Raw genomic sequence first — 12171 nt, 5'->3', positions numbered from 1 at the left:
TATCACTGTGTGAATAGAGAGTTGTTGCGTTATTTTCCTGTCTATGATCTTCCCATCTATGCAATGAAATGGGGAAACTTTTTTGACATTTTTTTTTTTTTTCAAAATCGGTCGTGTGAAGGGAACAAGTTGAGTGTAGGACTTTAAGAGAAAAGCACAGGTAGAAGTTGCATGGATAACGGCCCAATTTCGATTCAAACAAACTGGAGGGCTAGAGTATAGAGATCATATGGAGTATATAGAGACACAAGAGACCATTCTACAGTCCCAAATGGGTTTGTATATAACACACACCCCTTTTTACGTTTATTAGATAAAGAAGAAACATCCTTGAGTGAGTTGGGGCTCATTAAAGCTTATACGTACCATTTGTGAAAACAATGAAATCTCCAATTTGTGATATCGACGTCTCCAAAATGATTAGATAATCTCTCCAAAATTGGCATAAGTTCAAAATGTATAACTGAACAAACAGAATTTGCGTACTCAGAGTTTTCTTATCACATCACGGCCTACAATATTCATCTTTCAGCCAAAGACGAGTACCCTGAATTGTAAATATACGCAAAAGAGTTCCATTATCCTAACACAAAAAGTCTCATAAGATTTGCAACAATAAAAGACAAACTTCTTTTATGAATCTTCATCGGAAAAGATCTAAACCCATAAGAACGTCCACCAGGGTGCCATTCAAAAAGAATGGTATTTTCTGTTTGTTTTGCAATGCAAAATAATAATTCCCACCACCACCCATTCTTCAACGCAAAATAATTTTAAGAAAGGGGCTTCTGAAGTAATCAAGCGCCCTATAAATAGAGTGCATAGTAGTTGTTTTTCCTCCTTCTCCACTTGTTTACTCTCCATTGAGGGACTGATGTAACCAAAACCGGCAGAAAACAAAGTCACGCAATCATTGTCAAAGACTTTTGTGCAACCACAAATGGACCAAAGAGGTACAGCATAGTGATGGGTTATGCAATCTGGCTCCATTCATGATCACTACTAAGCTCCCACATACTCTCAAGAACTGTTTATGGCCATTCCTTTTGTCATGTTGAGAGTCCACCGTGCTCGAAACTGCCCACTCACGCACTCTATGAGTTCTGGAACTTACCATTAATGGCACCGCAATACCTTACTTATGCCCCGACCCATCCAGAAATGCACTGGTCCAAAAGTGGTGCAATAAGTGGTTACAATCTTTGCCTCTTGATATACTTTTGTACTTGACCATGTTTTGGTTGTTGATATAGGATAAAAGGGTAATGATATGATAAATGAAGAGAAGTACAATTTGCAAAGGGGAATAGATGGTGTATGAAAGATGTGAAAGGAAGAATTTTTTAAAAAAAAGGGGGACAAACTGTAGCTTTATATAGCTTTCTGTACAAGTTGGTTGTAAAAGTAGAAAAGTATTTGTTGCAAAAAATCATATCAAAAAAGAAAGAAAAATTACAAAAAGGTAGGTAAAGAGGGGAAAATAAATAACGTATATGGTATGTGGATTTCCTTTGAGATCGTGCAAGTTGAGATCCACCAATGGATATGTATATATAGTCACTGTAGTAAGCAGTAGTGCTCCATATGACGTCAGGTGTTTAGACCCCCTTTTCCAAAAAAGCCAAAAACGTCTCATTTCTTTTTGCTGGTGAGATGGAATTCATGAAGGCTACAATTCCAAAAAACTGTACGGAAAAATGGCTCTATTGTTTACTGAATCTATTGTTGTACCCAGGTATTGACTCCATAAACTCTCCATTTGGTACGTCTCTGATCAAACAAGATATTTTGAACAATCTCCTTTCGTTTGACATAACGAAGAGTATCTTCGGAGATGTTTAATCCGTTTAAATCCAACTTCTCTAACCGTACGCCAGTGCTGAGAAATCGCATCAAATCTACTCCATCAAATTGGTTGAAACTAAGATCCAAAGATTGTAAATTAATCAGTTGGAGCGGTATTGATTGAATTTGTTTCGTTATATTCAACATTGATACAGTATCAATATTCATATCTGGCAATGCTAGATGCTGCAAGTTGGGGCACATTGTGAGGAGTTTGGATAGATCAAGCTGTTTCCTGCCATGAATATGAAATGATAAATAAGTAGGGCATCCTATATTCAAATTCTTGAGCGATTTGCCACATCTACCCAAGAGTTTTTCGAAACCTGTCACTGACACAGAAGTCTTGTATAGATCTAGCAGCTCCAATTGAGACAATTGAGTAATCAAGGGAAAGTAAACTTCTTGTAATGACATTGTTGAACAAACTCCATATTCTCTAAACGTGAAATGAATCAATTTGAAACTTGGTCTATAGTTTAACAAGATTTGTAGAATGATGAGCAAATTCAACCCGGGATTATTCTCAAGGTAAATTTTAGTCAAGTTGTGATGCTGGGCTAAAAATTCACCAAATGTAGGCAAATGATTGCCAAAATTGAATGAGCACATGGTAAGCTCACTCAAGTTGGGGAAATAATAATCAAGCAAAACAGGGAATGGACTGTACGTAATGGCTGATACACTCATTGACTCATTCGTAAGTAGCTTTACATGATTAGCCAAAAACAATGTTTCCAATGTATACGACTCGAGCTTCATTTGCTTAAACTTTTTAAACATTTTATCCTGTAATGGTACCATACTCATTGCGCTCTTGTCAGCTATTAAGATGGAGATTTGCAAATTTTTCAATTGTGGAAACATGTTTAGCAATATTTGAGGATACTTGATACTACAATTTATGCCTAATGACAATGATTGCAAATGATGAAAGTTGTTTAGTCTCCATGAGTTCTTGGCTAGTATGGCACAAATGAGTTGTAAGTTCATTGTTGGGTCCATTACTTCCAACGATCGTAGCGGAAATTGCGGCTCCTTGATCATTACTGCCAACACATGCAGTAGCTTTTTGTTGTAAACTTGATTGATTTTGAGTTTCTTTATTTGTTTGGAGTAGGTATATGCTGCACTCTTTTTGAAGAATTTGACACCAAGGATGAACTCGTCCAACGTGATGACTGGTTTACAATCAAACTGGAACAAATTTAACTGGACAAGCATGTTGTACCATGATTTTGAGACCAACAAACATCTGAAAGTGGCCCTTGGTGGCAACATTTGAAACACTAGTTTTAAGCACTCCAATGGAAGGTACTTTATTGGATCAATATTCTTATCCACTTTTCTTCTCTTTATTAAGCTCTGAGATGTGCTCTGTGATTCACTCCTACCAAAACTAGAGCTTCCCCTGGAGCTTTCATTGTCGGATATTTTCCTCTCAGCTTTCAACTCTTGATTCAATGATCTATACTGACATTTCAATCTCTCATACAACTGTGTATTTGGTGTATGCATGCATTTTTTGATCAAACTATCAATGACATAAAGACCTCGCTGGAAAGCTTTGTAAGCTTCATACTTGGCACCATTCATTACATGCAATTTCCCGATTCTTAAATACCCTTTATAATCAGCAGGATCCAAGTCAATCAGTCTTTTAGAATCTCGCAAAGCCGAGTCAAATCTGCCAAGTTTCTCCAATGTAGCTGCTCTTTGATCGAAGTATGTTGTTAATTTAGGATGTATTAGTTTCCCAACATCTGGCACCTCTTTTAACCCATACTGAAGTCGTATTGCTTTGATGGCATGTGCTGGAAGTTGCCTAACATTGTATATTAGCTTGTCGTAGATGCTTAATGCTTTAGCATAGTCACCTGATTTGAAATATAGTACAGCTAGTTTGCTCTTGTCTCGTATCAATTGTTCATCAACAACCATCTACTTGTTCAGTTGTGTGTTGGAAGCTCTTGGTGGATTGTCTTCCTTGTAGATCAAGAGTAAACATGAAAAAAGTAAAAAAAAAAAAAAAAAACACAACCTCTCACGCGCGTCGTGTGAAATTCCGCTCTGACCGGCTTCCCCAGCCACATAACCATCTCCGACCTGTTTGTGTGACGCTTTTACATGATAGAGCATATCCTACATAGCAGACAGCAAGACAGATCTCGATGTTTGTAACTAAATCGGTTGAGTTACTAGCTGTCACGTTGGTGATGACAGCCACTACATTTGTTTCCAGCATAGCTCCTATAAAATTGTTCACATTGTCGAGTACAAGCTTAACGTACTTAACTGTGTTTAGTATAGGTATGTTAGTTGGAACTGCTTTGCTAATTGTTTTGCCCGAGGGTATAGAGCTATTGAATGAAGTGAAATACAACTTGACCTCCTTTACAGTAGGTTTACCCATTTTGGTCGGATTTGTGCTCATGTTCACTATCGATAAAGTCATATCTCGTAAAGACGAAGTTTCTTACACCACGCCAGAAACTACATCATCATTCCATCAGGCCAAAGTTGCTTCGACCTTGAATTCGGTGTTGCAATCATCAATAACCCTAGGGCTTCTTGTGCATGCCGGAGTGGATGGTATTTCATTGGGCTCTTCTTTTGCCGATGAAGATTCCACATTGCAGTTTGTCATGGTCATTGCTTTAATTGTTCACAAGATCCCCACTGCGTTTAGTCTTGGTACAATATTGAGTAAAGAAGGTTTGGAAGATAAGTTGGTTCTAGTGCATCTCGTTTTATTTGCAGTGATGACACCAGTAATGACTTGGATTACCTTCACAATTCTTGGACTCTTTAACACAAGCATACAGTTACTTACTGGAGAATTGTTATTGTTCTCATCGGGTACATTCTTGTATGTGGTGTTTCATGTTATCAACGAATTTGAGGATAGTTTGTTTGAAGAAAATTCAAGTAGTGCTGGTGGATCAAGCGGTAGTGAAAGCAATACCTTTGTTGATGAGCAAACAAAGAAGAAGAATGTATTTGTAGGAATAGTGGGGCTAGTGATTCCTCTCTTACTTAGTTTAGTTAAAGAGTAGAGTAGATTTGGGCCAAGTATACTGAAAAAGTATGTCTTGTGAATACAAGTGATCTCATTGAGTGGCAATTCTAATGTTCTTATGGTTCCGAGAGACTCTATTCATCAATTTCAATGGTTTTGCTCTTGCCTTTTGCTGGACGAATAGGAAGTGATATACCCGAGGGCCAGTGTGAAAGCCGTGCAACGCTACCTCATGGCACAAAAAAAATCTTGTCGGCATTGAGGAAATTTATCTCCGATTCCGAGGAAGATGAAATCGACCTTGATAAACGGCACAGTATAGACAAGCAAAAGCTAAGTTGCAAATGAAAGTAAAACATAGCAAATAGGGTCTTTCCTTTTCTTTAGCAATTTTTAACATTAAAGCTGTGAATTGAGCTGTTTTTCGACATTTCCATTCAATTTTATGCCAAAAAGTAAAAAAAAAAACACACTTTCATGGGACTTAAGATATAAGACTATTAACAGATTGTTCCAGCATTGTAGTCAGGAACTGGAAGGGTGATTACTGTCATTAGCCCTTAACGATGTTACCATATACTTCTCTTCCCTAAATATAGTAATTGGTAGCAGCAAATACAAAGTTGCACAAAATGTCGATCGTCACCCAATCCTCGCGCCGATCTCCTCCTCCTCCTCAACCATTGGAGATAATCCTTTATAAGCCAGCATCAAACAGCCCACTATTGAAACCACTTAATAGTAAATAAAGGAGGTGAATTTAGGGGCTGCTATTGTTTACTACTGCTACTGGTACCATTTTTTCCCAGATTGCGCCACAACTTGAACAACTCACATACATATTCATACATATACGTATTTGCTATACATCACAACGAAAGACATACCCCTTGAACTGACAAAAAAAGAAACAAAATAAGAAAGCTCGCCACAATATGTCAGCATCACTTGACAATAGTGCATTGTCATCACACAACAAGGAGGAGGAGCAGGAGAATCATGCAAGTCCTGATACGACTTCCACTACAGGATCATCCGTATTTGACACTACTAACAACGCATTAAGGCAAAAGAAGAAGAGATCAGCTACACAGGATTCTACGTCATCGCAGATGAGTTCCATTTCAACCGAATCAGAACTGTCTACTGCATCAACAACCCTGTCTGTTGGAGGAAGAGGTAGTGGTCGCAAACGCAAACAAAAGAAAGGGCCATACTTGAATGTGGCACCAATAAACACTCCATTGAAACATCGACTTGAGACACTTGCAGTTGTTTGGCTTTGCATTAGTATTCCTGCTTTTATAACTATTTTCTTAATTTGCATTTCATTAGGCTGGATTGTTTGGCTTACTGTTATTTTACCATATTTCATTTGGTGGTATGGATTTGATTTGCATACGCCAACAAATGGTAAAGTTGCGTATCGTGTTCGCAATTCAATGAAAAATTTTATCAATTGGGAATGGTTTGTCAACTATTTTCCCATTAGAGCTCACAAGACTGTTGATTTGGAGCCCACATTTACTAAAGTCCTTGTTGAACAGAACGGAGCTAGCACTGAAAATGATGATGAATTGGATTTGGTTTCTGAAGATTCAACCACTGTCTTGGACAACGTGTTTAAATTCATTGGGTTGAAAAAGAGATTGAATCGAAGCGATGATAATGTTCTGATCAAATCTAGCAGTTCCAGCTCTCGCAGATCATCATCGCCACCAACAGCTGTTTATAAACGGGTCCTGACTGGACCTAGATACATTTTTGGCTACCATCCTCACGGTGTTATATCAATGGGTGCAATTGGACTTTTTGGAACAAATGCATTACGAAATGAACCTTATGAGCCTTTGCATAAATGGTTGAAACCATTCTTTCACGATCCATCTAAATTTGAGCCATTGTTTCCTGGAATTGGACAAATTTTCGCTCTTACATTAACGACTCAATTTACAATTCCATTTTATCGTGATTACTTGATGAGTTTGGGGTTATCTAGTGCGTCAGCAAAGAATATCAAGAGTTTGATCAACAATGGTGACAATTCAGTTTGCTTAGTTATTGGAGGAGCCAAGGAGTCATTGTTGAACACAACTGTAGCCAAGAATGCTCGAGTTGGTTATGGCTATAAAGGGGGAGAAGAAGAAGAAGAAGCAGATGAAAATGAAAATAAGGATCGCGCGAAGGAAAAGAGCAATGAAAACATTAACCAAGGGGACTCCAAAGACGTTACTACGCCAAAAGATGCGGCAGAAATGCAAAATGCCCCACCTAAGAAACAAATCAAACTAGTCTTGAACAACCGTAAAGGGTTTGTCAAATTGGCGCTTGAGTTGGGGAACATCAACTTGGTGCCCACATTTGCATTTGGTGAAGCTGACGTGTATGACATTTCAATCCCCGAACCAGGCTCATTGGGTTACAAGTTCCAACAATGGATAAAGAGGACATTTGCATTCACTATACCATTCTTCAGTGCTCGTGGTGTTTTCATTTATGATTTTGGGTTATTGCCTTATCGAAACCCCATTGATATTGTCCTTGGTCGTCCTATTCATGTGCCAGCCGGTGCGTTGCAAGAGTTTCGTGCTCAGCATCCAGAGGAATTCGAAGATGAAGTGAAGGAACAACAACAAGAGGGAGATGCAAAGGGCAAGGAATCAGACTCAGCTTCTTCAGCTATGCTGAGATCGAGCTCATTTACTGATTTCTTGAAATTGTCTACAAAGAAGAGCTCTTCTGTCAAGACAAAAATACCTCAGAAATTATTGGACAAGTATCATAAACTATACGTGGATGAATTGAGACGAGTGTATGAGGAGAACAAAGATCGGTTCGGGTATGGTGATGTCGAGTTGTGTATAATTGATTAGAAAGAAAAAGAAAAGCTACGTACTGTATAACAATTAATTTGTGTATTTACAATGTATCTATAATCTCGTCATCTTTCTCTTCTTCATTGAGTTTCCTCTTTTTAGAATTAACTTCAAACATATTCTGAAGTAATGACCATTTCTCCTCCTGGGTATTGAAATCACCATATCTGATATTCATCAAATCGTACGCAAAAACAATATCTATATTGGCCAATTGATCAACATTAACATTTCGGAAAATATCAAAAACTTTCTTTTCAATTAATTGCAGCTCCAACTCTTTTGCTTCTTCGCTCAAGTCTGATTTCGGCACACAGTTATTACTCATGCCATAACGAGTACTAAAATGAGTCAAAAGTAGCTTAGGACACTGCATCAATTGACACACACCGACAGCTTCAATCATAGCAGTATGCTTTTTGGCAATTGCCTCATCAATCCAAAATGAGTCTAATGAAGCTTCATGGATTAGTAAATCGGATTTATGACCAATGGAGCAGAATTTTGGGTTGGGTCGCGTGTCACCGGAAAAGGAGATTGTGAAATGTTGGTCACGGTTGGAATCAAGAATGAACTTGAATGTTGATGAGTAAGCCCAAGCACAATGTAAAGCGCGTACAGTCGAGATAGACACAAGACCAATGGCTTCGTACATCTGAGCAATAGCATCGTTGTCGACTGGTTGTAACGGGGCCTTATTTATGGAACGATGTCTGTCTCCACAATCATAGGCTTGTTCAAATTCATCAATAGTGAGCTTTTGGTACTCAGGCAACCTTCCTTCTTTTAAAAAATCCTCACAACTAAACATTTGCAACCGGGTCAAATCAACAGCGTGATTATACTGCGTTTCTAAGCTGTACCAGTCGTTAACAAAGGTTATAAACTGCCAAGGAATTATCAAATACAATTTTTTATCGCTTCCACTATTCAATTCAAACCATTTGTTGATTATTGAAATCATACCTAAGTGATGATCAGCATGTAGGTGGGATAAGTGAATCAAAGTCAATTCACTGTATATTTGTTTCAAGTCGGATTCATCTTTATGGCCGAAATTACGCAACATGCTACCAATGGTGTTTTCACCAGCATCTAAGATGATTGATCGATATGTAATTGAGCCGTCTCTGTGTTGATATGGGATTCGGATGAGATTGGAGAGAACATTGCGCGATATGCTAGGGAGAGCAGATCCAGTACCGAGGGTACTAACGTGCACCAAATCTTTCAAATCAGCTGCACTGTCTTTCAATAAGTTGAATCTTGTTTGTAAAGTTTCAAACGGTGGTGCTATATCACTCAGGTGTGTCATCTCGTCATATAATGACAAATTCGAACTCCGCAATACATTTGTATTGTCACCATGAACTCCTGTATCATCAACACCCATACATTGTAAGGCATGTAAACGACCCACTTTATCACTACCAGATAATGGCCTGAACGGATCCAGATTCATCAATTGAAAATTGTCAGGTAAAATCAGTTTCAACTTTAAGTGGCCCGAGGCAAATTTCTCATTTACAATTATGTTGTTCGTAATTGATTTGTGACTAATGAGGTGTTTGGTAGTGGCGGGAAATTTATCAAGAAACAGTTGCTGATAATCTTGCATGTCAAACTTGACATCATCGCCAATGAAATGATACACAAGACCAACATTTTCTATTTCCTGCAACTGATAGCTAGTCACTGTCGGCTCGTAATACGCTTCACTTGGTATATCAATGATTAAAACCTTAGGCAAGATGCGATCAGGGCCAACTACCTGACTAGGCAATATCGTTTCTCCAGCCTCATTGACTGCTGATTTACCAGCCACCAATTCTTTGAAAACTGGACCTGGTTTCAAACCCAACTCTTTTGCCTTTTTAGCATCAAACTTTCCTGGAATTGGTACAAATTCAATGCAATATGATATGGAGTCTTGTTGAGTAATCAATTTGGAAGCTTCTGGTAATTGAACATGAGTGTGAATATCCTTCAGTGACGGGTCGGATTTGTATGACTCGGGGTTACGACTATTGACTTCGCCGGTGTCTAATGGAAACATGAGTGATGCCAATTTTCGTATCTGAGTTAATACTTTATCAGCTTTAGTTACTACTGGGACATCAGACTTCGCTGAATTCTTTGGCGCTATTTTGATCGATTTAACAACAATCTCCTCGTTGGAAATCACGGGGTTCTGATCAACATTAATAATCTCCAAATCGATTCCCAAACGAAACACAAACTGTCTCCAAGTGGCAACAATATATGACAACAAATTACACTCGCCAACAACTCTAATCCCCTTTTTGGTAGCATCACTAATGGTTAGGAACAAGCCTGGTAATCCACCAATATCGCTCCATGTAAAAATTGTCCCTGTTAGGAATATACTTTGCAACTTGGGGAATCTAACTTCAGATCCAACGGCATTGATCACACGTTGTGCACCTTCGGGTATTTTACCAAACAAATATCTATTGCCCTGCCGAGTAGTTAATGCAACCAATGGTCTTGTAGTATCATTATTTATATGAGCAATAGTGGTGAATTTAAACATTCCTGGAAACAAGTTGGGCAACTGAGAAGAGTCGTTATTGTTGTTGTTGTTATTGTTGTTGTTGAAAGGTGGTGATGTCTGTGTGGTTTTGGATCCCCTTTTTTGCGCCTTTCTCCGTTTAACTTTGACTCTATTGCGTGGTTTATATAATACCGATGTACTAGACAATTGTCGTTGTTGCTGCTTGGTTAATGCAAGTGCAGATCTATTAAACAACCAGGAAAACAAACCGAAAGTAGAAACTTCTTGTAAAGGAGAAAAAAATGAATGACTGTATTGATATAAGCTTTAGATGTATACGTTATAGTATGTAAGCCATAGGATATCTCTCGACTAAAAGGTGTAGCACAAATCTGTTCCGGAGGATACAGAGCAGCCCATTCAATTTTTCAAAGGACGATGCAATGAATCATCTTTTGCGCCCATTTGGTAGCGTTATGCTAACATGTTACAAATAGCGAAATCCCCCCCCCCCCCCCATTGAAAGTGAACACACTTGAACTTCTCTTCTCTTCCTTCCTTCTTCTCCACCCTAGTAACATCTAAGGATCATCTGTGCCTCAGGGCCAGTTTGAATTGCCGTAGCACGTGGAGGTCAAGAAGGGGCAGAAAATCACAACCCCCAGATGATTCTCGTGATTTGAATGTTACGATCTCAGGTTACAGCCACTTGCACACTCCTATAGATGAAGTCATTCCCACCACAAATGGCTTGCTTCCACCAGAGGGGACAAGATCACCACTATTGTCTCTAATCACCCAACCACCACACATCACCACTAACACATTGACCACTTTGTTGAAAATATTGTCACCACCAATATTGCAAACACTTCAGTCAATGAAGACACTAATGAAGCTTTAATTTTGAATAGGAGACATGTCAGTGATTGGAGAACCCGTCCTCATGCCAGAATGTTAACTCAAGCTGTCAATTGAAACTGGATACATACCATCAAGGAGAGCTGGGAACCCCTGAATTGGAATAGGGAAAATGCCCATTTGTCACCTCAATTGAGTCAAGCTAAAGAGTCTGATTGGAAAGGTAGAGCTCTGGAATTGTATGCTGTTGATCAAAGAATTGAAATAGCTGATGCAAATTTTGTAAGAAGTTGTATATACACTTCTATTGCGAACTCTACAAAACTTGTGTCGGTAAAATTCCCGATACTTGCTAAGAATTGTAGCATTCGTTGTAGTTGCTCAACGACTTGGTATAACAACGTTGCTTGGTATTTTCGAGATACGAGTAACAAATTTGTTCCCAATTTCAGCCAGCTGTACCTTCGTCTCACGGTTGGTGGGTCCGAGCAGAGCTGCCCTAAACTCACACAATAACAATCAACATGCGGCACTCAACTTGCTCATTTCATTGTTCCTTTTGTCAGTCATAGAAACACATACGAAGAATAGACGTGGGGCTATGCTTCTTTTGACACATCCCGTGAAGGGCAAACTGCTTGCGTCTGATCCAAGCACCACAACCAACAAGATATCATCCACAACAGTATCAGTCATTGCAAAATTTCCTCTTGTTAAGATCTGCTATTGCTCTCAATGTGCACCAATTGCCTTGTCATCATGTATTATAAACCGTTACACACACAAACTGTGCCGTTTTTCTCAACCTTCAAGTAGTTTATCGTAGCTACCCTCAATGGGGTTATCCAGTATCTCCATCAGTCCTCATTGTATCCGTCAGTGATACTCTCAGTTGTATTTGCATCATTATAAATCTATTTGCATAGTTTTTTCATGTGACATTTTTCTTTGAAAATCTTGACCAGCCGAAACTAGGACCAACTTTTTTGACCTAAATTTAGCAAAATCCACTAAAAAAGAACCCACAGTTTGAGAGTACTCTTGTTTTCTCATTG

The 12171-nt window shown here is 38.7% G+C and overlaps 4 protein-coding genes and 1 pseudogene across 5 annotated transcripts; 3 read left to right on the top strand and 2 right to left on the bottom strand. All coding sequences in view use genetic code 12, as the record gives it.

The window, feature by feature from the left end:
* Positions 1-1719: 1719 nt before the first annotated feature.
* CPAR2_503100 (DNA-binding SCF ubiquitin ligase subunit) lies at positions 1720-3786 on the bottom strand (the record flags this gene model as incomplete). The annotated part of the gene is made up of 1 exon (XM_036810741.1): positions 1720-3786. The coding sequence occupies one exon, from the start codon at positions 3784-3786 to the stop codon at positions 1720-1722; it is 2067 nt and encodes a 688-aa protein (XP_036667248.1).
* A 230-nt stretch (positions 3787-4016) lies between these two features.
* CPAR2_503090 (Mn(2+) transporter) lies at positions 4017-4901 on the top strand (the record flags this gene model as incomplete). The annotated part of the gene is made up of 1 exon (XM_036810740.1): positions 4017-4901. The coding sequence occupies one exon, from the start codon at positions 4017-4019 to the stop codon at positions 4899-4901; it is 885 nt and encodes a 294-aa protein (XP_036667247.1).
* Positions 4902-5799: 898 nt separating this feature from the next.
* On the top strand, positions 5800-7737 carry CPAR2_503080 (diacylglycerol O-acyltransferase; the record flags this gene model as incomplete). Its single annotated transcript, XM_036810739.1, has 1 exon — positions 5800-7737. The coding sequence occupies one exon, from the start codon at positions 5800-5802 to the stop codon at positions 7735-7737; it is 1938 nt and encodes a 645-aa protein (XP_036667246.1).
* Positions 7738-7783: 46 nt separating this feature from the next.
* On the bottom strand, positions 7784-10294 carry CPAR2_503070 (tRNase Z; the record flags this gene model as incomplete). Its single annotated transcript, XM_036810738.1, has 1 exon — positions 7784-10294. The coding sequence occupies one exon, from the start codon at positions 10292-10294 to the stop codon at positions 7784-7786; it is 2511 nt and encodes an 836-aa protein (XP_036667245.1).
* A 915-nt stretch (positions 10295-11209) lies between these two features.
* CPAR2_503060 lies at positions 11210-11632 on the top strand (annotated as a pseudogene; the record flags this gene model as incomplete). The annotated part of the gene is made up of 1 exon: positions 11210-11632. A coding segment is annotated over one exon (423 nt).
* Positions 11633-12171: the final 539 nt, after the last annotated feature.

Source organism: Candida parapsilosis, contig 006139, assembly GCF_000182765.1.
Source record: "Candida parapsilosis strain CDC317 annotated contig 006139".
Classification (NCBI taxonomy): Eukaryota; Fungi; Ascomycota; class Pichiomycetes; order Serinales; family Debaryomycetaceae; genus Lodderomyces; species Lodderomyces parapsilosis.
The sequence above is the reverse complement of the archived record's forward strand: the minus strand, read 5'-3'. Positions and strand labels throughout refer to the sequence as shown.